The following is a 26,394-nucleotide window of genomic DNA, read 5'->3' as shown; positions in this document are numbered from 1 at the left end:
TCTATGATTCATGAAGTGCATTACCCTGAACATCTATGCCCTGGAACTTGATAACCCCAAACATTTTTTTCTGTGCATTTGCTGAGTAAATTAGTACTTTGACTTTATGAGGTCAGGCTGATTAACGTTCAGTTGTACAGTCCAAAAGTGTGCCAGTCAATGTATATCTATTCATCTGAATCTATATCATTCATCTGGCTTCATTAAGCTGAGGAGATGACCCTGCACCCTGCAGGCAAGGAAACAGAAATTAAACTAATAAAGAAATGTTAATCTAGACTGCTAAAGCACTAGAGCATTGTGAAAATCTATAATTGTAAGGTATATCACATGAGTTGTGCTGATCATAACTTCCTGGGAAGGGGAGACAAAAAAGAGGATTCTGTTGCCAAAATGTCCCAATTTTCTGCAATAAAACTGTTTATAGTTTAGAAAATTTTAGAAATATTTCCTTTTGTCCCAAAATTGGAAAATGTATTTGTCTCATCTGCAATTTAAGGTAAATATTCACAGGGAGGGGAAAACAAATAAATTGTATAGTAGGATAAACTTACAACCTAAGAAATACAAATCTGTCTAGTTAGTAAAAATAGTCTATTCATATTAAAAGTAATGCACAGCTGATTAATTTAGAGAAAGAAAAATCTACCGGATGAAAAAAAAGATCAACTGGAGTGTATGTATAAACTCAGAAAAGTGACAATTGTCTCCTTAAAAACATAATGGCAAATAAGGGACAATTAATATAATTGAAAAGATTTTAAGAACTTCAACCTGAAGTAAAGATTATTGATTTAATTATCACTCTTGTGTATGGCCTTAAAAAGGATTCTGTGTTTGGAGTAATTGATCAATTATCGAATATTAAGTAAAACAATTACTTATAATATTGAAACAAATTTCCTTACAGCAAGAATGTTTTTCCAGTGTCTTTAGTGAAATAATCTGATAGTTGCACTAGTACTTTTTCATCAGTTTTAAAGTTGATGAGAAGCTCCTATATTTTGCTGAAAAGTTACCTTTAAGCTAGTTTTGTCTTATTTTAAGTGCACTAAGACATTTGCATTAGAAACAAGATCAAAATGCTTGGTAAGATTTTGGTTTTGCATGAACTTCTTTTTTCTATAGATTTCTCTTGCTGTGTGTGATCATTGTTTTCAGCTTGATGTTTTGTTCCATCAGGAGACTTGAGATAAGTAGCTTCATAACAACTCTGCTTTCAGGTTGAAAATCTGACCACAGCTTCTGGGATAAAAGCAACAGCCTTGACTGAAACCTCAGTGGGTGTTTGACGGTGTCTCTTTGATCCGCAGGCTCTCAGCTGAACCTTGTGCTGTTTATCAAACAGAGTCAGTGCTCTGTCGAGTTCAGATCCACATCAGCGCCACTAAGCATCTGCCAATAAATTCCCATAAGCCAGGGGAAGATACCCAAATCTGCAGGAACCATTTTTTTGTGCTCTTCCAAGAGGTCCTTGGATTTATGAGTCCTCAAAATAAAAGGGGGTGATAAAGTTTAATGGACCTACAGCAGCTCAATTTGCAGCATAGATAAATGACAGGCCTGTTTGTCTATTTCTCACAGGTTACTCTGTGTGAGTATGTTGATAAATTCACAGTAGAACTCAAGGAAACTCAGTCATATTCTTCTAAGAGTTTACTCGTGATTGAAAAGCTACAGCCTGGGATAGTGATGTAATGCCAAGATAACATACGGAAGAGGGCGGCCATTTTGGAGTCCCGTCAAGAGGCTGCAGTTAAGGTCAGCTGTTCCTTTTCGTTGTCGCCAGAGAGCGACACATTGTTCTCACTGGGCAGCGAAAACACAGCATGCTGGACTGGTTAGCCAAGTGGAAAATGATCAGTGATAATCTAATATCAGATCACGTCACAGTGGTTATTTTTGGCAAAAGAAGTTCCTTTACATAATCAGCAACAATATTTGCATGAAATTCGCAGTATTAGAAAAGCTAAAATACAAAAGTATGCTAAGAGTTGTAAAATCACATAATAAGATTAAAAATTATTAAAAAAGAAAACATTTTTACCTGTTTAGATATTTAGACATAAGGTTATCAGATTAGATTCTAGTTGTACATTGTTTATATGTTTGATAATTCAAGACAAAAGATTTGCTTTCAGTTAATTTATTATTTATTTATATTGGATTTTAATTTCATTTTTAATAAAATTTGTCCTTAAAAGACACCGTTTTGCAAAAATCTCAGTGTTTTCTATAGTAAAAAGAAAGTCTGTGTCACCTTATTCTTTCGGTTGAAGCTGTTCTTCTATGATTGATTTCACTTGTCCTTTCTTAGTCTTTTTTAGTCTGCTTTGTGCTATTTAAGAAAATTATCTTTGATAATGCATTTTATGAGTTGGTGGATTCTCATTCTGAACTAATCAACTGCCTTTACAAACTATTTTCATTTTTATTTCAACAACAATACATTATTACATTTCTTCTGGTCAGAGATACATTTGCTTGGTTAACTGCATTTATTTATTCATTTATTTAATGTCTTTTGGATTGGGTTAGCAGTGCATTTTCTGCACAGAGATGTACACAGTATGTGTGTGATGCTCATAAAGATGCATCAAAAGGTTTCCCAAACGAAAATGAATCCAAGCTAAAATCTAAGCGTGACTCTCTGTACCTTTAATATAACCACTGTTTAGAGAACATTTGGAAATAGTTCGACAGAACCACTTGTGTTTTAGATCTTTGTGTTCTCATTCAGCTCTGATTTTATGGCAGATGCGCTTCAATATTCTCTCTCCTCAATTCTTCTGACCCAAGCTAAACATTGCCGTTTGATGTTAAATCGGTAATAAATGGACCGTGGAAGTCGGCACAGAGATATTGCATAATGTAGGTACAAACATTCAGGCCACACAGATGACTCATTTCCTCTCTTCACAGTTACTGCAGAGGTGGAGAGGGAGCCCATCTGGGGGGTGCGTTTGTGTCACTAATGTGCTGCTCTGTGAGTCTCTGCACACATACGTGTTTTAGACCAATTTGTGTTTTCAGTTTTAGTTTACGTATGTATCAGTGCTATCATCATTGGTCTACATTTCCTGGTAATTTCATGATCTCAATGATGCATACAATCATTTTACAAGTTGGAATAATTTATAGCACACAACTTTAATAAATTTGGTGAAAAAGTTTGAATTATTTAGCTTTATCTAAAATTGAAACAGGGTCAAAATTCACACACACATTTTGTTATGATAGGCACAATTTGAATTGTTCAGGTTCCTAGCACAAACTCAACTTTTAAACCAAGTCAATGAATTTTAAATTGGTTTGAGGTTGGTTGCATCACATTCCTTTGTGAATCTCATCAGGACACATCACCGATTCCTTTGATTCCTTCTGCCCTCTGTTCAGAACGCAGTGACTGCCAGCTCAGGTGTGTTTGCTAAGTAAACAGCTGCTGACCTCTGCATAAAGACCTGCATGCTGCTGGGCCAGCTGACAGAATGTCTCCCTGCTTTCCATCGACATGCAAAGTCAGAGCTTTCTGAAAATGTTAAAATGCAAACCACATGCTGTGTTAATAGCAGAAGGCTGATGTATGCAGGCTACATTTACAGTATTTTTCAATGCAGGACTGTTGCACTCAGCAAAATGTATTTTATCAGAATGTCTCTTTGTAGTACATCAGTATGAAGACAAAGGAAACGTGTGCATAATATAATGTTTGGGTGAATATTTGTAGAGCTACTTTTACTTCAAGTACAGCAGCAACTTTTAGAGAATGGTGCTGAACAAAAAAGACAAAATATGTTTAAATCAGACATGTTAAAGCTGAGATGCATAAAAATGAACAACATTGTTTTTTTACAGACCATGTGAAAAAAGGTAACAGTAAAACATTTAAGATAGTCATTTCATTAGGATGTTTCTTCTCTGAACTTTTGCTCTGAAGGGCTCATGATCTGAAGTGGCCAGACATCAGAGAAGGATGCAGCATTATTTCCAGCATCATCCTTTATTTGTATGAGATGGTGACTCATGTCACCTGAAAGCAAATGGCACCACAACTATGACATCCATTAGCTTCTCCTCGGTCACTAATAATGGGGGATGCATGCTTGCTTTATTAATCTCATTAAATATCCAAGGTTTTGTGAGAAGCACTAATCATCTGCAAGGGCCACTCCAGCATTGAAATACTCCTGAACTTCAGATCCTGCAAGATAAATAAAGTTTTTAGAAACCCAATCTAATATTTTTTTTATGTTGAGCACTATAATAGCTTGATAAAAAGCAGCCACACACTAAATTAAAGTAATATGTGTGCACTGAGTCAGTGTTTTTAAGCAAAACTCTTTGTTATCATGTAATTTTGGAGCTAACATTCTGGATATGCCATTTTTCTTGTTCTTTTGTGCTCAAATCTCAGCTATTATCTGAAAAAATGAGATTGCTTTAACACAATCATTTTTTAACATGGACACTGTTCTCTTTAATCCTACCCACCCAGCTGCCTGGAGGAGCCTGGCAGGATGCCATCTGGTATTGTTAGATTCCTGATATTGATCTCTCAATATCCAGCCGGCGAACTACAAGAGTACCATACCATCCATCAATTCATGCAAAAAAACATATCTTGCTCTAACGATTCCAGCTTTAAAAAATTTACTTCAAACTCTCTGACAGGGAGCGTATTGGATCAATAGAAACCCCTCAAAGGAAAATAATCCAGGTGACATTTGAATTATGGTGATTCACATAACAGAGCTGCACATGCAGCTCCCTACCAAAATGGACTCTAATGTGCTATACAGCCATCCTCCTCACAGCAGCGTGTGGTTAAGGCATCATGCAGCCAGAGTGCAGACCATTAACCACTTTGTAGGTCAAATGCTGAATCATAGTAAGCCTCACTGACTGTCATGCAGAACAGAGTCTCTTGACAATGCAAGTGTTTCTAAATCCCAAACTCTGTCCCGGCAGCAGATTAAAATTGGAATCCATTTAGAGAAGTAATTAGCACAATGAAGTAAAAAAATCAAGGTGCATGCAGGTTTAACTTAAGAGAGACTTATTTGTCTGCTGGGATGAGAGACTGAGTTATTCTCTTGACAAAAGCGCTATAAAAATGTGATTTATTATTATTATTATTCACTTGTTGCTTGTGGGTTTATGTAGGCTTCCATGTTTATTTGTCATGCTGACAGCAAACTCAGAGGGAAAATATTTCATTTTAATGTCTTAGTTTTTTATTTTACAAGTGCACACATCTAAAAGAAATATATGCACTTATTATGCTTTGTTTTTTAAAAGGTTTGAATAGATTTATGGACTATACAAAACATGTTAATTATATTTTTTTGCACAAAATTATTGTTATATAGTAAGATTTTAGTCTACTCAGTTCTGCATAACTTGAGCTTCTTTCATACTGAACTGTTTTACAGCATCATGTCACTTTAACTCCAAATAAGCTGCTGCTGGCCATGACCCCCAATTCAAAATTTATGTAAAAATGACAAGCAGGAGTAGAGGCTCCTGGACAACCAACAAGAATGCAGCAAATGCTTTCTGGATGGTAAATAATGGCAGGTGCCTGTCGACTGTGACTCAACAATCAGGAGGCTTTTGAAACAGCTCATTTTCCAGACACTAAAAAACATTAATCTATTGCCAAAACAAAAATGTGAGTGGATTTTTTAAGTTCCTTGGATATTTTTTAATGCAGTTGAGACCAAAATGGAAGTTTAAAGACATGCAAAATGTGAATTTTTCAAAATTGGCCCTCTTTTGAATGGTGCTGATTGCACTTATATTAACTTATTTACTCATTCACTTGTTTTGTTTCAATATCCAATATCCAAAAATAAAAAAATTGGCCCATCAATCACTAATACACTCTGGTTAGACATATTAGAATTATTATTAATACACAATAAAAAAAAAAACATGTCAAATTGCTCTTCGCATACTCCTATGAAACAGTTTGCTTGGACTTGTACTCTATGCATCCATATCTTTGTGTTCATGCATTACAGCGGTCCTGCCTTTTGTTAGTTTAATGCTGTCCCGTTGCTCGCCTTTGTGCTGAACACATTCAAAGAGTTGTGGACTTCTGAAAGTTGCTTTATTGCCACAAAAGTGAAACTTTGTTGTCGCTTTTCTGGTCCGCAGACCTTTGACTTTTTTCTCGTTCAGTATTTTTCCTCTTACAGCTTCTTGTATTTAAGCTTCAAATCAGCTTCACCAGACTTGCCCATCAATCACTCAAGAAAACCTGGTTAATGCTAAAAGGCACAGGAACATTTAACATTTTATGAAATCAGCCTGATCACTGATTGAAACCACTGAACTACAAAAGCAAGTTGTCAGTCAAAGAAGGAGCGTTTGGGATTTTGCTTTGTACAGAGTAGCTGTGTGTCCCACCTTATTTTGCACATTCCTTTCATGTCAGTTCAAAAATGCTTCTGGAGAGTGGATACCTCAGGGACATTTGGTGTTAAAAAATGAAAAGATTTGATCGACGGGCACCTCTGCCACATGGGGATCACCTCGGCAGCAGTTGGACTGTTTGCCTCCGGCATGCTGTTGAAGGGCAAAAAACCCCCACAGACAGGAAAATGTCAATTTATTGTCATTATAAGATTTAGTTTAACAGCACTAAAAGAGTGTAGAGGCTGAATCAGAAATTGGTGTTGAAAATAACCTGACAAAAATTGTCAATTTCAACAAGATTTTGAGCAACTACTGACATCTTTGTTTTGTGTTTTATTTGCCTAAATCTTCTCTTTTAATATAATAAATCTGCATCCCCAAATGTTTTTTTAAAAAATCTTCAAACTACATAACACATTTTAAAAGGGCATAAATAATAGTTTTACACTTCATTTTCAACTCTAATCTGAAGTGTGAAAATTATAACTTAACCAAAAGTTGTGATGCTGTTATAAATGCAATACAAACAACTAACAAATAACATAAACTTAAATGAAAATTAGAAATATCTAAGTTTCTTAATTTCAGTTCATGCAAAGATGATTTATAAAGCGGTTTATTCAATAACGAGAAAGAAGGAATGAAAACTATTTCCTTAAAAGTAACAGCTTGGAGACCTAACAATCCAGAGACCTGCAGAATGATTTACATCAAATATGCAAATGAAAGCCTCACTTTTCTCCACATAATTCAAGTCACTGCAGAGAGTGTTTTATCAAACCTGCGTGAAAACACAGCAGATGGTTTTTTAATTGCTATTATTTTGCTTTTACCACCTAAGATGGGATTTGTTAAACATGGATTGAAATAACCCACAATAACTACACAATTATTTAAATTCAGTTAGGAAACATTTGGTCTATTTGTGAAGAAAAAAAAGATTTTGAGTTAGTTGAAAATGTCGTTATAGTCTTGCCTTGTTCATGTGAAGTCAGCGAGCTGAGTATGTCACTGCAAAAAAATAAAAAATTGATTGTTGAGGCTTGTGTGTTGTTTCATCATAAAAGCTGTGTCTGTGGACCGCAACTTAAGTTTACAAAAAATCCCCCGGGTCAGTCCCTGTCATTTCCTACCTGATCACCACACAGATGACACCATAAGTGTGACATAAAGACCTTCAGGGCTGAGTTACTGGACTGTGGTGGCAAGTAAAAACATCAGCCTCAGCTGTCATCAAAGAGTCATTTGAACTACTTTGAACTTCTCTCTTCTGTAGAGACTGGAAGAGAAAAATGTCTTTTCATGTGGCTTTTAAAGCAAAGGTAAAATGTGTTGTTTAGAACAACATAGATAATCATACATTAGCGATATATGTTGAAACATTACAAACATCGAGAGGTAAAGGGAGAAACTTCCTCAACTCCTTATGACGAATCACAAGAAAACCTGAAAGTTCACATTTGGCAAAATTTTAACACTTTTGCCAGAAACTACATAAAACAAGCTTCAATATTTTATAAATTAATATTTTATTATATACTTTTATTTCCCCTTGGAGACAATAAAATATATTCTATTGCATCTTTTCTATTGTCTGATGTTCCCAGAGTGAGGGTGTCCAAACTTTTTGTTATGTGAGTCAAAAGTAGTCATGGCCTAAGAGAAAAAATAAATAAATAAAAATAAAATCTGTGTATATATATATTTTTTTTGTAGGATCACAAAAAATATTTTGCATATTTACTGTATTAAAAGAAAGGTCTAGTTTTAATTTTTTATAGGATCAGTTAAACAAATTGATAAATATATTAAATAAATATCACTTCATCAGTTAACAAAGTAAATACAAGCTGATTTGGGTGCAGCAAATCAGCTTCAGCAGAGCAAAATCAGCAAAGTTGATTTTCAGTGAAAGTCACATGGTTCAACTGATGAAAGTTTGGTTTTAAAAAGATTAATACGTAATGTTGTAATTTCAGTTATAAGAAAATTATGTCAGTAAAAATGTCACCCTGATTAAAAATAAAAAGTTGAATAAAAAAATGATACAAATTCATGGAGCCACCTTTGACCTTTGGACACCTCTGCCATAAAGCCTGAGAGCTCTACAAGCACCAACCAGAATCTGATGGTATCCATGGAAACCAACTCACACACCCACCGATGCACACACACACACACCCTCACACACCCACGCACACACACCCTTACACACGCACACACCCCCACGCACACACACCAAAGTGATATAACATTCAAACCAGTTTTTACTAATGTTTCCATTCTGTGTCTGTAATGGTTTCAGTGAGATTGAGGCTTCTGGTCGTAAAGTTACAGTTGGCTGATGCTGCATAACAGATGGAGTTTATCTTCTGACTGAAAACTGAAACATTTTCTCCGAACTCTGTCTCACATCCTTGTGTTTCGTTCATAAAAATACTGCGGAGGGAAAATTTCTTTCACATGTTGGATTTTTCAGTTTTGATAAGATAGAGTAACTAAATTAAAACAATGCTATAATTCCTCTTTTTTCATGGTTTTTAGTTTGTTTTACCTGAATTAAATATTATTATTGATATTATTCACATCAAAAGTGAAGCAAAAATGTATATGTTTTGCAGTTGGTTATAGTAGTTCTTAGTGAAAATCGTCACAACCTTTGAACTTTATTGATCATAGCAAAAAGGTTTTATATAAATTGGATTTTTGTGTAAACTGCATAAAGTATATCTTCAAAAGAAAGCAAAATGATATACAGTTTTTATTTTCTTAAAACTAAAAATCTAAAAAGCGTGACGACGCAAACATGCATCTTCTGTTTGCTGCAGAATTGTTGCTCATTCTACTTTGTAAAGTAGCTCAAGCTCAGTCTGCATGAAAAACATGCAAATAGCCATTTTTAAGTCTTGCCATAGGTTGGATTTAGGTCTAGACTTTGACTAGACCACCTAAGCAATATAACTGTTGCTCTGTCTGAATGTTTTAAGATTGTTCTGAACCTTCATCCCAGACTCAAGAGTTTTCTATATTAGCTAAGTTAAAATAAATTAGTAGATATTGATGAAAAATCATGCAGTACTGTCATCTGACTTTATAGCTTCTGTCTTTTATCAAGTTAAATTACCTTTTTCATATCCCGAGTCCTTAATAAAACTGTAATAAAACAGACAATGATGAATCACTTTACTGCCAGAGCACTTCCCTGCAAATTCTGGCAAGTCATCAGTGTTTTGATATAAATTTGTCCTTTTCTAGTCAAATTCAGGCATGATGGACCATCAGAGAGAAACATTAAGAGCAAATGTGTGACTCAGTTCATCCAATTTATCAGAATCCCAAATTGATTAAAACACTTAGTCTGTAATATCAGTACTCCCAAAGGAACGAGGGGAGGAAGAATTGGCTCTTTAGCATCTACTTCATTTTTTTCTTTTTTTTACTAATTATTTTATTAAAACTCTAATTAAGATCATTACTTTTGTTTTATTGGAAGATTTGAAGGCTTTTAAGTTTTATATTGAGCTTTACACCATCAACCCACTGTACATATTTAAATTAGATAAAAATGAGCCTGGTTTTCTATTCATAGATTAAGTCTAAATCTTATTAGAAAATCATGAAGCTTCAGATCTGATTGGCTTATTATATAATGAGAAATGTGAATCTTATGAATGTAGGCACAATCTGAAAGTAGCTTATAAAAATGTGAATAATTTAGCGCCTTTACCCAACACATTCTGCTTTCCCTTAAAGAGACAGGAACTAACTGACAATGATTTTGTCTGTCTGAGGAGGAAGTTGAGTAGGATGCAGTGATATATTCATGTATTTAAAAATATTACCTTCATAAAGAATTGGAACCACTTTAAAGGAAAGGTGTGCAAAGGATTTATGCAATAATTTGGCTTTTTTTTTCAATAAGGACAAAAAATAATTTTTTTTCTACTTTATGTTTTTGGGTAATAGTCAAAAAAGTGAAAAAGCATTTAACTTTTTTAATACAATCTAAAACAGAGAAAATAGTCTTCAAAGTGAGAGGTGGAGCTGAAGATGAAATTCTTTCTCTGCCTGTGCCGTTCTCAATTGTTTCTGTGACTTAATACAGCATGGGATTTAAGAATGTTTTTGATAAAGTAACAGCTTTTTCATTAGCTTAATTATATTTTTCTTAATCATAAAAAATATAGTTTTTATTCAGTCTGATTTTTTTTTTCCCACAGAGGCAAATTTTTCTGTTTTTGTTTATGTAATACTATATCCTACCACTGGAGGCACTGTGGTGGAACATCTGGACTCATCTTAATGTGTTGACACATTAATTTGACACCCCATGTTTTAAATACAATCATTATTTTAAAATTTAGGTCACGTGACTTAAAGATGTACAATCTCAGCTAAAAACTAGTCACAAACAAGAAAACACATAAAAATATGCATCACTTAGCTAAAAATATATTGTATGTCGGAGAACAGAATTATCACAATCAGATTTTATAAATGTTGCAACACAGAAGCCAAACTCTCAAGAGATAAACATATCTTACAAAGATGGTTAAGATGTGAAAACATCCCTCTAAAGACGATGATGTGCCATAGTTGGAGCCAACAGGAGTTTAATCTGTTCCTCCAGAATAAATGAGAAGAAATCAGAGAACTTGGCATCACTGCACCTCAGTTTATCAGAATTACATTGCTTTCTCGTTTTTGGCTCATTTATTCAAAATGGCTCAAAGTGGGATGATATTCTCTGTGAAATATTATGATTTTCTTTCAACTCAGTTGCAAGCCAGTTAAGTGTGAAGAAACCAATCAGAATTGCTCACTGTCTACTCAGTCATGTGCAAAGGTTTAATATGAAATCCAGCAGGAGTCATCTGTTAGGCTGAAATTATAGTTTGTTTCTATGTAAACTTCTGGTTAAACAGTAAAAGCTCAAACGATTTGCCAGATGTTGCTGGTCTACTTGCAACATGTGCAGATAGAAGCAGAAAAACTTTTGCATAAATTCTCCTCAAATTGTTCAGAATCAATGTTCAGAATCATTTCCTCAACAATTCTGAGACATTAGTCTCACAATTCTGACTTTAATCTAAAAAAATCTGACATCAATCTCACAGATAAACAAAGAACTTTGACTTTCTGAACTGAGAATTTAGAGAATAAAGTCAGAATTCTTTTTTTTCTCAAGTCTGTTCTACACTTTGCATTTTGTAGATGCATTTAAAAAATTGGAAGAGTAGCTCAAGTTTTTGATGCATAAAAAAGTTACAAATTCTGGTAATGAGGAAGTAAACAACCCTTTCACCAGGGTTGCTGGAAAGGCCAAACAAGAGTTGTGTATCTCCATATAGCCACTTGTCCTCCAGGGTTCTTCAGCTAATCCTAATTAATCCTTGAGGATAATAATGTGCTATCTCCTATGTGACCACACAACCACAGCACAGGGAGTTCCGCTCTGCTTTTTCACGGTTACACTATCAATATTAGTCACGGCACTTCACAATTAATGCATGGATCTAACATCACACTGACTCTTGTTATTACACACAAACATGACCCATTACACCCACAGTGCTTTAACAAATGTGTATTTGTGTGACTAATTGTGCCAGCAGCTACTGAAACTGCTACCAGGCCTTTTATGTTCGAGAGGCTCCATTTTGTCACCAAATGAGCTCGTGAATCCCTTCACTGAAGCCACTCAGCTTGTTCATAAACAGATGTTACAACAAATTTAAATATGCAAAAACTTTTCATCAAAAGAGATGGTTTTGCTGTTGAGCAGCAAATCTTGTCGTAATGTCCTCCAGTGTGATTATTTTCCTGCAGAATGGACGGTTTTATAATTAGAAGTCATTCTTTTTTTTAATGACCTCAGACATTTTGGATGGAAGCAATTAGTTGTAAATATTGTAAATATGATGTGGGTCTAGTTTAGTTGCAAAATCAAATTGATTAACGTTGGTTTAGAGCTCATGCCTGAAAAGCTGTATAGACCAATATCATTCAATTCTAATGAATTCAGTTTTTTCTCAAGCTAAACCTGAAGATACAACAACGAGTCCTGCGCTGCAGAGCTGATATGAAATGGATATAGATTCATTTCTATGACCTTTACAGGCACCCACAACACTTAATGTTTAATCTCTGTTTCTGTTTATTGCATAGTTATTGCTGGAGTACAGATCAATACTAAATACATGCTGGGCCAACAAGATATTAGATGGTCTACATGATTTCCATTCACAGGAAATCCATCAGAGGAAAGTAATGAATTTTGGGGTATAGATAATGTTTGTTGTTTCTAAAAGACACATTAAAATCCCAGATCAGGTCAAACATTCACCTCTACAGTTAAAGAAATGTTCGACTCAAGTGGCTTAAGGTTATAACCTAAGCAAAAGGTCACTTAGGGCCCAGTTTTTTTTATTTCTGTTCAGTTACACAGTAAATCACAATGAATTTATTTGCAATGATGCAATATCTTTCGATTGACCGGAACATTTTTCAGTCTCATGTTAATTTTTAATTTTCCTTGCTTATGAGCAAAGAAGATACATTAATGTGAAAATGATCAAAGCACACAAGTCATTACTTCTTAACTCAAGCAGCATTTTTTTCAGTGATTAAGTCATCAGTAGAAGTTGAGTTTGTCTGCTAAGTTTGTCGGTTTTCCCACATATCTAGTTTTAAATTTGCATATAAAAAATATATATTTGTATTTTAATTATTTTTAAACACTGCACATTTATAGACACAATGACATATTTTAGAAAGCGACTGTTTTAAGTTATCAGCAGAAAAAAATCCGATTCGAAAATACATCAGATGTTTAAATTGCTACATTGTCTCTAAATCCTGTATCCTGACTTTTATTTCAAAGTTTAAAAAAAGTTCACTTTGAGATAAATAGTTAAATACAGATTAATGCATTAATGTATTCAGAAACTTGTGTCATTGAGTAGGTCAGACTAGAAATAGAAACAATTTTTAAGATAAAATAAGATCAAATTAACTTACAAGTTACTTTTCAGCAAGATATAGGAGCTTGTTTTAGGTTAACAATTCCCTAAAAATGATGAATAAATACTAGTCATAATCAAAGCAATCTGTCAGTGGAACAAGACATTTTATCCATATTATAAGTGAAATTAGTGAAACTAGTACTTTTCTAACAATATTGATAAATTATTGATTTAAAACAAACTCATATTTCTTTCTGAAAAGTTATTCTTATTTGTCTTATTTCAAGTGTAACAAGACATATGTACTATAAACTAGACAAACATACTTTAATGTTTTGTTTTTGCACTGTATGGTTCTCCATTTTTGCTACATTTTGTTCTTTGTTTTTTTGGTCAGATGCAAAATCAGAAGCTTTATTTCCTTCAGACTGCAATCATAATTGTTTGAAGTAAAACATTCTAGGCTTTAGAGACTGTAAATATGTCTGCCAAGTCTGAATCCTTGTAATACAATTCCTGCATAAAATGTAAACTGAAGCCCAATAAAGAGCTTTTTTTTGTTCGCATAGAAATGCAGGGTGTATGTTTACAACATTCCTAACTTTATATTCATCAGACCCATATTGGACATTTTCTACAATAAAGTGTTTTTTATTTCCCAGAGTGAAGTTTCTTTCCTTCAGGGATTGTTTATATGTTTGCCCAGTGGTTGTGTGTAAATGGCTCAGCTGCAGGCTGCTATATCTGCACTGTTGTGGTGCTTCTCCCCCTCCTGTGGTTTTCAGCGGGGTGGGAGGTCTGTCGCATCCCACTGATTGTGATTCCCAGCGTGTGTCTGTGTGTTTGGGTTTGTTTATCAGTATGTCAGGAAGTTTGAAATTTGATGCCTTTGTACTGTGTGTGTGTGCGTGTGTGTGTGTGTGTGCAGCCTGCCAGAGGATGTGTGCTTCTCTGTATTTGTGTTTCATCACTCAAACAACTCACACATCCTAACACTTTATCATCTAATGCCAGGTAAACTCAACCACTAAGGTCCATCCAGTCTCTCATCCTGTCACACACAGCTCTCTTTCTAACTCTCCATCCATCTCTCTGTCACACACAAGCAGACACCAAATCATGGTTGCACACACAACCGCACCCTCCCATGTGGCTGCCTGACTGAGGTTTTCTCGCCTCAACCTTTAAATTTACTGTAATAGTAGAACGAGCAAGGAAGGGAAGAAAGCTAAGCTGAAGGATATAAAAACAAAGGGGAAGAGAGGGAGAGTGATGAGGTGAAAGAAGACAGAGTTAAGGAAGTGTGGTAAGAGAGAAGGAGGAAGAGTGACAGAGGTGGCAACTCAGGGGAGAGGAAAGGTGAGGAAAAAAAACGGCAGAGAGTTTGGTGGAAAGAGTGTTGGAGAAGGAGGAACTCAAAGAAAACATCTCCCATTAAAGCGCCTTTAGAGCCTCTGCTGGTCCAGACTTTACAACCTCAGTGTTCAGCCGCAGATGACATAACACCCCATTTTAAAGATCAATTTGTCACTTTTCATCTCCTCCTACAACTTATTTTCCTCCATCCTCCACTACAGGTATGATAGGACTGGCTGGTGGCTCACTATTTACCATCATTTTGGATGAAGTCATCTGGTAAATCTAATGTGCGACCATTTCTTTCTCATTCTCTGAAGCCCTCAAACAAACACAGACATGCTCAGCATCAGTCCTTTCTTTGTTTGCAGTCAGGGAGGCAATTCCCCTGAATGTCACTGATGAGCTATGGTCAAAGTCCAGGAAGTCCTAAACGAATTTACCAATTTATGAAAGGCTCTACATCAGTTTTATTCTGCCCGAAAGCCATAGTTGCTCATGATAACAATCTCATTTTTCCACTTTTGGGGTCACACCAGTTGTACTTTTTCAGTTTTTTCATACAAAGCCCAAACATTAATGTATGTAATGTGTACATTACAAAGCAGGGTACATTTATAAAGTGGAAGCAAAATGATAATTTTCACCAATAGTATAATGTGACATTGTATTAATTCCTCCCAAATCAAAAATTAGTGAAGCTTCACTACAATGCTGCTGCATGTTTTTGGCGAGATGTCTCTACCAGTTTCCACACTTAGAAATTCATGTAGAGCTGTATTTCCCTCTCCCTGCTGCAAAAAAGTGATGACCACAGAATGATACTGCCACCACTTTGTTTCACTGTTGGAATTTTCTGTTTAAGGACCCAGGTTTCCACCACACAATACAAACTTTGTCAATGTCAAAACAACACAATTTTGCAACTGCTGTGTTTAAAGAAGAAACAAAAGAAGTCAAATGTGAATAAGTTTGTTCACACAATACGTTATCAAAAAACATGCCGCGCCACCATCCTCCTGCCACTGAAAGTTTAATTTGTGAAATTATATGGTCAAGAGAAATCATCTACAGTTTTCCATGCAGTTGTTTGGTCACTATTTTGGTCTGGGAAATCTCCAAGATGGTCACAAAACAAGTTAATTTTTGGTTGAAAATAAATTACACAGTGTTGACTTTTAGTAAGGCCACCTGGTTAAGAAAAGATAGCAAATATGCAATAGTTTGTTTTTCTCTTTCACAAGCTGTCAGCACTCACTGATGTGTTTGCTTTGTCACAAAAAGTGATGAAGAAAAAATGGTATTAACCATTTTGTAAGGCATCACAAATGTTGGTTTCTGTAGAATTGATTTGATTTGTTATGTTTTTTAAGGAACACAGCAGTGTAGCCGTCAACACTGAATGGTCAAACCGTTCTACTTGAGCATTATAAGGCATGTTTGTTAAGTAGCGCTGATATGTTAGAGACAAATAAACAGTATTTGGAGCCCCAGTAAGAGTAAGATTTCAGCTATAAATAAATTTACAACAAAAAAGAGAATTTTTTTTAATTTTCACTAAATGTTTTTTTTTTTTAACTCTTGGCTTATGAAAGGTTTTCAAGCAAACCGGAGCTAAAGAAAGAACAATATTTGGGTGGATCAGGACTGCAAAGTGTTTAAATTTGAGACAATGGACTTCTGCAAAGTTGTTCCAATGAATACAACATTTCTAATGACCATCTTAACTCCATTTAATCCAGTTATTCTGACAAAAACTGGAGCAGAAATAATTGACTTGCTCATAATGAAACAAGATTTGCCAGTTTGAAACAGGTGCAAACCGGTAATGTTAAAGCGCTTGAGATGTTTATCGAGATCAGATTTTACCCAGGTCTAACTGAGGAAAAGACTCATTAAACCTGACAAGGCACCACATTAATGATGGGCCTGTGAGTTTTTAATAATGGGATTACTTTCTCCAGGAAGCTCTGTGACAGCTGGACCAGACTGGCTACTTCAATGTCATGGACTGGCAGGAATTATCCCTGATAGTTACACCGCTGTCCTGTCACTGCACCTTCTCTATCAAGATGCAATCATCATTAAGAGCAACTTCTAGCGATGTACTAGTCTTGCATCTGCAGTCATTTCACATTATATTTATATTTCACAAGTCAAAATTATTTGAGAATTATATCAGTATTACAAGAATACAAGAATAAAGTCTTAATAATGCGAGAAAAAAAGTCATAATATTATGACAAATCTGTTAATTTGTTGTAAAGACAAAAAAATGACTGTAAAATTATACTAACTTTATTAGTTAGTCTAATAATACTGCAACGTTTTTCTCATAATATGGTTTTATTTTCATACAACTTTATTCTAGTAATTTTATGACTTCATTCTTTTCATATTATTATTGAGTATTGCTTTATAACTCTGCTGTAATAAAACTAAATCCATTTTTTGAAAAACAAAACAAAACAAATTAACAGTAAAATTAGGGTCCAAGGATCTTTAAAGTGTTTTGCAGGATATAAATCCTCAAGACAAGAAATACCAACTTACTCATATTATTGATATAACCCTTAACATAAAAGGTAATGAAGCAGTACATTGGAAGATACATTTCACCTTGGTTGCAGCACCAAACAGAAAAAAATGTGATTTTCATGGTAAATAGTCAACTTACTCTAACTGGAAAAGTTTTTGACAATGTTTACAGCGTAAACAGCCCAGAAACGTCTGGACTACAAAGGTGAAGGGGTCATGGCAACAGATGGGTGCTCCTTTAACGCTGAGTCGACCTTTCTCATCATCACTGAATGAAAAACGCAGAAAAAAAGTAGATGTCTAAATTGGAGCAGATGGAGTGTGAGTATCTCCTCGCCGTGCACAGAGAGAAAGAATTTAGATGATAGCCCACAGCTAATCCACCACACACCGAAAACTCATTACTGCTTAAGAAGGTAGCATAAAAACTTGCTCCCCTGGTTGGAAAGAATTACTGTTCTGAAGGTGAAGACCTCGGCAAAAGCTGCATGATTTTTCCCACGTGTGAAATTTCTTTTGTGCACAAGTCAGCGGCTTTGTCTCGTCTGTAATGATGGAAAGCTGACTGGTGGGAGGCACCGGCTGCTCCTGGGATACCCACTAAGGAACCAACAAGCAGTTAAACAACATGATGCATGCCATGCAAAGAGAGCAGCAACTTCAACTTAGCTGAATTGAGCTTCAGCTCCTTTCACTGTAGCTGGTGACATTTTTTTTTTTTTTTTTTATCTGCGAGTCACAAACACAAACCTGTCAACAACAGCTGTGTAAAGCCTTGGCGATAAGCAAGAGAATAGCAAACCATTCACTAATGCAAAACAGGAAGGCAAACCTTAACATTCAGGAAATATTTAAGAAAAAAGGCTTTTCAAATGGTCATATAATTAGGTTGTTATGGCTTTTTGAAAGCAAACAGGTTAAAAAACGCTGTTTTCTTTTCAATACCAGATTAATTTTAACATCTTATTAAAAGTATGGACAATACAAGTGCATGCAGTTTCTTTCTAATCCAGAATGAGACACGATCAGCGTTTAAGCTCTAAACGAAGTAAAGTTTTTGTGATTTAATACATATCTGCAGAGAAGACGTCTGGGCCAGCTGTGGCGCCTCTTTGCTGATCCAGAGCCCAGTGGGGAACTCCTTCAAATTTCCCTGAAGCCCCCATGTCAACGCCATGTGAAACTGTGGCTTCAAAAAACAGCTGCTTTACCCTTTGATTCCTCATGACAAGAAACATTTCAAGTCAGTTGAGATATTTTGGAGTAACAACTGAAAAGGGCTTCAGTTTGGAAAATGGTGAAGTTTCAGTGCCTTTTAAAAGTATTCAAGTAAACTTGTAATGCATTTCATTGGAAGTTTATGTGATGAATTAACCCAATGTAAAGTTTTAAAGTTTGGAAAGAATGGAAATGAAGTAATCAGTGAATTTTTTGCGACAACTTGCCTTGATCTTTATAGAGACCATTTGTGTGCCATTTGCTTTCAGTGAAGAAAGTCTTCAGAGATTTGTTAGAAAAGATTATCGAACAAAAAGCTTCATGATGAACGATGAACACAGCAGATAAAGTTAAGGAGAAATTTAAAGCAGTACCACAAGTTTTACAAACTTTGAATGTATCATCCATCATCTGCAAATAGAGAGAGCCAATGATAACTCTGGAGGAGATGTAGAACTCTAAAGCTCAGGTGTGTGAATCTGTCGACATGCTAACATATAGCTGTGAACTCCACAAATCTGGATTTTATGTGAAAGTATAACAAAAAGAAAGACAGTGATGAAAGAAAACCATAAAAATCAGTGCAGTTTGTTACATTACCACAAACATGTGAAAAATTGTCTTTTTGTGAGATGAAACTAAAATGGAAACTTTTGGCCAAGAGAAAATACACTGTGTGTTGCAGAAAATCAAAACTGCATATCATATCAAACTCTATTGAGCTCCATGGTAATGGCAGTATAATGCTGTGGGGCTGCTTTACTTCAACAGGGACCGGGAAGATGGACAATGGATCTTGAGATAAAAATTAGCTACTTGAACTTGAACTAGATCAGATCAATTGAGTGAAATACAGGCAATCCTGGAAGAGATGTTTTACTTTTTGAAGAAATACAACCTTGAACACTGAAAAAGCTAGAATTGAATTAACATCTAAGAGTATTTTCATTAGAATGACTCAGTCTTGATCGAAAACCAATTAAGACTCTTTTGGAAAGACTTGAATATTGATTCTCACAGACACTCTTCATCCAATTTGACTGAACTTTAGTTATTTGTCACAGAAAAAATTGGATAAAATGTTCTAAATGCGTAAAGCTGGCAGAGGCATACTACAAAAAAAGTATCAACCCTGTCAGATTTATTACTTAAATATACTTAACAATTATGCATCATTTTCTGTTGTTCTGTCACATAAAAGCTCAAATCACATTGATGTGTTTGGTGTGAATAGTTGTATTAGTAATATGCAACACAGTTTTTCTAGAGCCTTTTTGCCTAAACTCGCAGTAAACAGCAAAGAAGATTGGCTTTTCAGATGACAAGTGGTTCGCATTTTCTCCAAACAAACAGTCACCCTGCTGAGACTCTTGCTCCTTTGTGAAAACCACTTAAAGTCCTTTCACTTTCCACTGCGTCATCCGCATATTCACACAGGACAAGCAGCTTATATTCCTTCAAAATCCATTAATCTGTTATGAGAATCTCCCGTCCGGGGACTCGCTGCAGCACAAGCAATTAGGAACTCATTCACATTCCTGAATGCTGGAATGAAATTATTGAAGATTAGATTCTGTCTCGATTAACGCCCCCATCGCCGTCTACTCCTCCTTCTTCAGAGGGAAAGTGTTCACTCAACATAGAGGGACGAGAGTCACTGCGGCATCCAGTCAAGACGCACCACACAGCAGAAATGATGAGACTGTATATAGAGCTGCTTCATGAAACACAGAATGTCCACAAAGGTTCACCAACCACAATGGAGAAAGCTCAGGGGCCCCTGGGGCCAAAAATTTCTTAAGCATCAAGCAAAACTGGTAAAATAATATATATCCAAAGACAACATATATATATGAAATGAATGCCTTTTGAAAAGGTTGGAACTTACCTCCCAACGCTTGTTTCATAACAAAATTCATGATGATGGCTTTGGATTCCTTGCCTTCCTTGTCCGATCGATGTTACATTCAATTGTTGCACAAAAGTAGAATCCTGTGTTTTCAGATCTAAAAGCAACAACAAAATAACAATTAGGCTCTTTACCAGTTGATGGAAACTTCTTTTTTTTTTTGCTTTCAAAAATACATAACAGATATTTCTGACCTCGGATAGTGAAAAAAAAAAAACAGTTTTTGAAACTGGGCTTTCTTGAGCGTTGCGCAAATTGAAGGACACAAAGGTCAATTATTCAACAGCATCTTGAATCAGTTGTTATCATGGCTTAATTGTTAATCTTATTTAAAATGTAATTGAAGCTTCGTTCGGGTTATCACTCCCAATTAGACGAGTTTTAATGAGGCTCCACAGGACGGTCCGTTGTCACGCATGTGGACTAAACCACTCCTGTGTATTTATCAAGATCATGTGGTAAAACTTTCCATCTTCCATTGGAGGGACCGTGGACACAGCCATCCCACTCCGGGAAGAAAAGCTGCTCCTAAACCACGTTAATCAGGCAAAAATATATGTAAAAAAAATACTACCTGGTGCATGCATTCATTCAAAAAACATCCTGCAAGTTTGCTCAAAGAATCAACATTGGAAGACACGCAGATGGCGTAAAAGCACACATGCACTTCCTTGTACGATCAGAGTGGTTTCAGCACCAGCGCTACCCGGATAGCTCCACATGCAAAGCCGCCTATCAGCGCTGAAGCAGCCGCATCAAACATCGGTTTACCTCCGTCCGGCAGGTTACGGTCCACCTCAGCGAGCGGGGATCACAGAGCGGGGATCAGGCTGCAACACCAGCGAAGTTCTCCTGCAGCAGGCGGCAGCGGCGCGGGCTAATGACTGCTCGTCCCTCGCATCTCCGGCTCCAGGGGCTCCGGGAAAAAAAAAAAAAAAAGAAAAAAGGACGTCCTTGGTGCTTCCTCCTGCTCTCCGATTCGTCTGCACACACACTCACAAAAACACACGTAGGAAGAGAGAGAGAGGAGAGGAGGAGGAAGCAGTGGAGTGGAGTGGAGGGGGTGGTGGTTTGCAGCCGTTTACACCGTGATGGGACCGTATCACATGCAGAGAGAGGCGTCCCGCCATCGTCCTCCTGACCGACACAGAGAGATCAATTATTCAGCCCGGAGGCAGGCTGCCTGCTTCGTTTCTGCAGCGAGAAGATGCAATCGGTTTATAGGCCACCTTTGAAATGCAGACTGGGAGAACATGTTGGCGTCTCTTGCTTTTTCAGCGCGTCTATTCGTTTCGCTCCCAGCTGGAGCTGCTAAAGAAAAATACACAATGTTCCAGTTGGGTGTCTTTAATGTTGCAATGAAGAGATCTGCTGTGTTAGTGCTGTTTTATACCATTCGGTGTTAAATTCAGATTACACCCTGTGGTGCTATATTCGGGCTAGACTGGCAAAAAGGAATCTTTTCTGTGTCAGATTCACCTAAAAGAGGCATTCAGGACTCCCAACCCTCTGACACAAAAAGGAACAAGGAGGACTTGAATTTAAACATTTATCATCATTTAGACCTCATTATCCAAACACCATTATATCTAGATAAGCCTCTGTACTTTGTACATGAGTATAGTCACAGCATGTAACGAGATTTCAGAAAAAATACTCTAAATAAGTCAGGCAATGTTCTAGAAAGATGACCCTCGTCTTTCAACTATTTCGACCTTTTATGTCCTACATTAGAGCTTAACCAAGTCCCAACAAGATGCTGTGGTTACATACACTTCCACTCCTATTGTTAAATGCACACTTCATGGGCAAGGACGGCATTAGCATTGTTTATGTCCAGTATGCGGCATACAACTTCAATTACTTTTCTGTAATTCACATCGTCAGAATTATATGTTATGACATTTTATAGAACAATCATGTAACTGTTACCTTTACTTCTTAAAAGAATTTTGACATCGTAATTTAAGGCCTTGAAATTGGCCCTCTGTCTGCTAAAAAAACCCAAATATTTCTGAAACTCCATCTTCAGGAAGTCATCACAACAGCGTTCCTCCATTACCCATTTAAAAATATTTTAGTTCTCAAAAGTAGCTCAGCAGATGTTGGCTAATTGCTGCTAGCTAGTCTAAAGGGGCACTGGGAGGCAGAAGCTTGGAAACTTAGAAACTGCATCTCTGTTTAATCTCAACATGTCCTTGCCTCATTAATCATGTCAACCACCCATATATAAAACATTTTAAAAATATTTCTTCTAATATGAGGTTTTTCAATAGTTAATATTTCATAGACTTGTGTCTAGATTCTACATTTGGTCACAAAGAACCAAACTTTCTTTGCAGATTCTTGCAAAAGTTTTAAGCTGAAGTGACTCATCTGTCCAAGTTCTGTTATTTCTGATTTTAGTTCACACTTTTACCTCAAAACTGACCTCTAATAATAACTGTGGGAGGAGCAACAGAACCATCACCTCACTTTTTCCTAAGGGTGTTGAGGTTGTGAAGACAGTGTGGAAGAGCTGAAGAAAACTCTCATTGTCACAGACTATCAAGACATGCATGTACACGGGTTCACTGTTTCTACTTTTTTTTTTTTTTTGAACTTACATTTTTATTATTATTTTCTACAGAGCAAATATACAGCCATACATCAGTGGTACATAATACAAATGTTGACAATATGATTTTCATAAAATAAACATCTCAGCATAATATCTTACGACCTCAGCATCACATTTGTTGACGTCTTACTAAACAATCCTAAAATGGAAATAGACACTTCGTGGGATAGTTAAACACCATATGACATACCTATTGGGTTTACATCAACAGAGCTTCTGCTGGGCCCCAGCGCCGACTAAAAGTGTTTTTTTGAAGTCTTAATGAGTATGTTATTTGTTCCATTCTATACAATTCCCTTACTTTTTGAACCCATAAGTCATAGGAAGGTGGCTCCAATTGCATCCACCTGATTGTAATACATTTCAGGGCTGCTGTAAAAAGGATATTTAGCAAATATACTTTAGCCCGTCCTTGCAAACCTTCTGGTATAATACCAAGTAGTGCAACTGTAACATCCTTTGGTAAAACCCCTGGAAAGATATAGCTTATAGCTCCATACACCTCATCCCAAAAGTTTTGAAGTTTGGGGCATGACCAGAAAATGTGTGTATGGTTGGGGATTGCTGAGCCACAGTTTCTCCAACACAAGCTTGGAACCGTAGGGTCCATCTTAGCAACTACATCTGGGGTCCTGAAATATCTGCTAATAATTTTCCATTTAAATTCCCGCCACATGTTCGAGTTTGTAACTCGATGTGCTTCAGTCCAGACTCCCTCCCACGTTTCGTCAGAAATGATTTTGGCCGTCTCTGCCTCCCATCTTTGCTTTGTCCAAGTGGGTTTATTAAGGTTCATTGACAGAAATACACTATATAACTTTGCTATCAGTTTTTTATTCACTTCCCCCTTCTGGAACTGGATTAGAAGATTTTCTAATGGTGTGGGATTTAGTATTCTTTTCCAGTCCCTGTGTGCAGACAAGAAAGAGCGCAACTGTAAATATCTAAAGAAATCACTTTTCTGGAGACTAAAATTTCTACATAACTCTTCAAATGACATAAGTCCGTTCCTGTCAATCAACTGGTGAATGAATATAAGCCCCTGTTCAGCCCACTTAGAAAAATTTCTGTCTAAGAAATTGGGTGTGAAGGATTTGGCATGTCCAATACTTGTTAATATTGATAAACCTCTAGGTATTTTGAATGAAATTCGCACTTTGTTCCAAATGTTAAGAGTGGTTTTAGTCCACAGAGGCAATTCCTTTACTGGAATATCTAAAAATGGCAATACCTTTAATGGTACTGAGCACTTCGCTTGCTCAATACTCAGCCATCTTGTTTGAGAGTCCTGTTGGATCCATGAAATTAAAGGCCTTAACTGAGCTGCCCAAAAATAGTATTTTAAAACAGGAAGATTGAGACCCCCTTCCATCTTACTTCTTTGAAGTGTTTTATATTTTATGCGAGGGCGCTTGCTTTGCCATATGAATTTCGATATCATTTTATCCAATTCAAGGAATGTAGATTTTGGTATGCCAACTGGCACCATCTGGAACAAATACAATAATCTGGGTAACAGATTCATACGAATGGTTTCAATGCGGCCGAGGAGGGACAGAGGCAATGCTGACCATCGCTCTAGATCCTTTTTAATTATATCCAGCGTTTTGCTGTAATTGACATGATACAAATCATTTAATGAGAGAGGAATATTGATGCCTAGGTATTTAATGCCCCTCCCTGGCCACCTAAAGCCGCTTTGTTGTTTAACCCCTAGTGGAATATTGCCATTGACATCCATTGCCTCTGTCTTATCAACATTTATTTTATAGCCCGAAAAATGGCCAAAAACAGAGATCATTTCCCTCAGACGTGGTATTGATGATGTAGGATCAGACAGATACAAAAGTACATCATCTGCGTAAAGAGATATTTTATGTTCCTCCGCACCAATCAAAATTCCTTTAATTTCATCATTGTCCCTAATTAGCTGGGCCAATGGCTCAATGCTGACTGCGAACAATAGAGGTGACAAAGGACACCCCTGTCTACATCCACGCTCCAGCTTGAAACTCGTAGACCTGAAACCATTAACTCTGACTGCCGCTTGTGGGGATGAATACAATGTTTGTATCCAATCTATGAACTTAGGCCCAAATTTAAACCTTTTTAACGCTTGGATAAGGTATTTCCATGACACCCGATCAAAAGCCTTTTGGGCATCTAAAGATATTACAGCCGTCATAGCTTTATTTTCTTTTGGTGAGTCATAATATTTAATAAACGACGCAAGTTATTTCCATAATACCTCCCAACGATAAATCCAGTTTGATCTGGATGTATGATTTGATTTATTATGACATTTAATCGTCTCGCCAGAATACCGGTTAGAATGCGTACGTCCCCATTAAGCATCGATATCGGCCTATATGACCCACAATCAGTGGGATCTTTACCTTCTTTATGTAATACAACTATTATGGCATCAGACCAGGATGGCGCCATTGTTTTGGTTTCTAAAGAGAAGCGGTATGCTTCCAATAAAAGTGGACTAACGATGTCTATGAAACATTTATAGAATTCATTTATGAAACCATCAGGACCAGGACACTTACTGTTTTTAAGGGATAAGACAACGTTTTTAATTTCTTCTTCTTGAATTGACTTATCTAATTGTTTAGCTACTGTATCGGATAACTCAGAAATATTTATATTTTGTAAATAGTCTGCTATCTTACTTTCATCAGAGCAAGTGTCAGTATCTCGGTATAAAACCTTGTAAAATTCTGCAAAAGTTTCAGCAATATCTTTTGGTTTTAGAATAGATTTATTGCCCGATTTTAGCTTTTGAACCGCATTTGAGGACTGCTGTTTTTTAAGACGGAAGGCCAAAAGTCTGCTCGCTTTATTTCCATTTTCATAGTACTGCTGCTTGGCAAAACGAAGATTACCTTCTATCTTTTCTGATAGTAAGTCTTGGAGCTCTCTGCGTGTTGTATTCAAATCGTTCAGAACCTTGGATGCCCTAGTCTTTTTATGTTGAAGTTCCAGATCCCGAATTCTATCTTCTAAATATTTCTGTTTTGCTGCCTTTTGTCTTTTTTTTGCTGTCGTGTAGGAGATTATGCTGCCTCTTAAATAGGCCTTTGCACAGTCCCACAACATTATGGGAGATGTTTCAGGGGTGTTGTTTATGTCTAAATAAGTTTTGAGCTCCGATTTAACAAAAGCAACAAAGTCTTTGTCATTAAGAAGAGAGGTATTAAGTCTCCATTGTTTAACTGATGGTGTCAATCCTATATTCCACTTGACAGTAACTGGTGCGTGGTCAGAGATTGTAATGGGTAGTATTGAGATATCCTCAATTCTGTGCAGCTCAGCCTTAGCAGTAAAAAAGTAATCTATTCGTGAGTAAGATGCATGTCTGT

General features: G+C 36.3%; 1 protein-coding gene across 1 annotated transcript in view; it reads right to left on the bottom strand.

The window, feature by feature from the left end:
• LOC129360733 (complexin-2-like) overlaps positions 1-21,332 on the bottom strand; it is a 57,316-nt gene extending 35,984 nt beyond the window's left edge. The window contains exons 1-2 of the mRNA XM_055031116.1: positions 21,178-21,332; positions 20,386-20,503 (exon numbers count right to left, since the gene is read on the bottom strand). Coding sequence (XP_054887091.1) covers positions 20,386-20,416 — 31 coding nt within the window. The 5' untranslated portion in view covers positions 20,417-20,503; positions 21,178-21,332. The remainder of the gene's footprint in view (positions 1-20,385; positions 20,504-21,177) is intronic.
• Positions 21,333-26,394: the final 5,062 nt, after the last annotated feature.

This window comes from Poeciliopsis prolifica, unplaced genomic scaffold (genome assembly GCF_027474105.1).
Source record: "Poeciliopsis prolifica strain line A6 unplaced genomic scaffold, Auburn_PproV2 SCAFFOLD006, whole genome shotgun sequence".
NCBI classification, from domain to species: Eukaryota; Metazoa; Chordata; class Actinopteri; order Cyprinodontiformes; family Poeciliidae; genus Poeciliopsis; species Poeciliopsis prolifica.
This window is presented reverse-complemented; position numbering and strand designations above follow the sequence as displayed.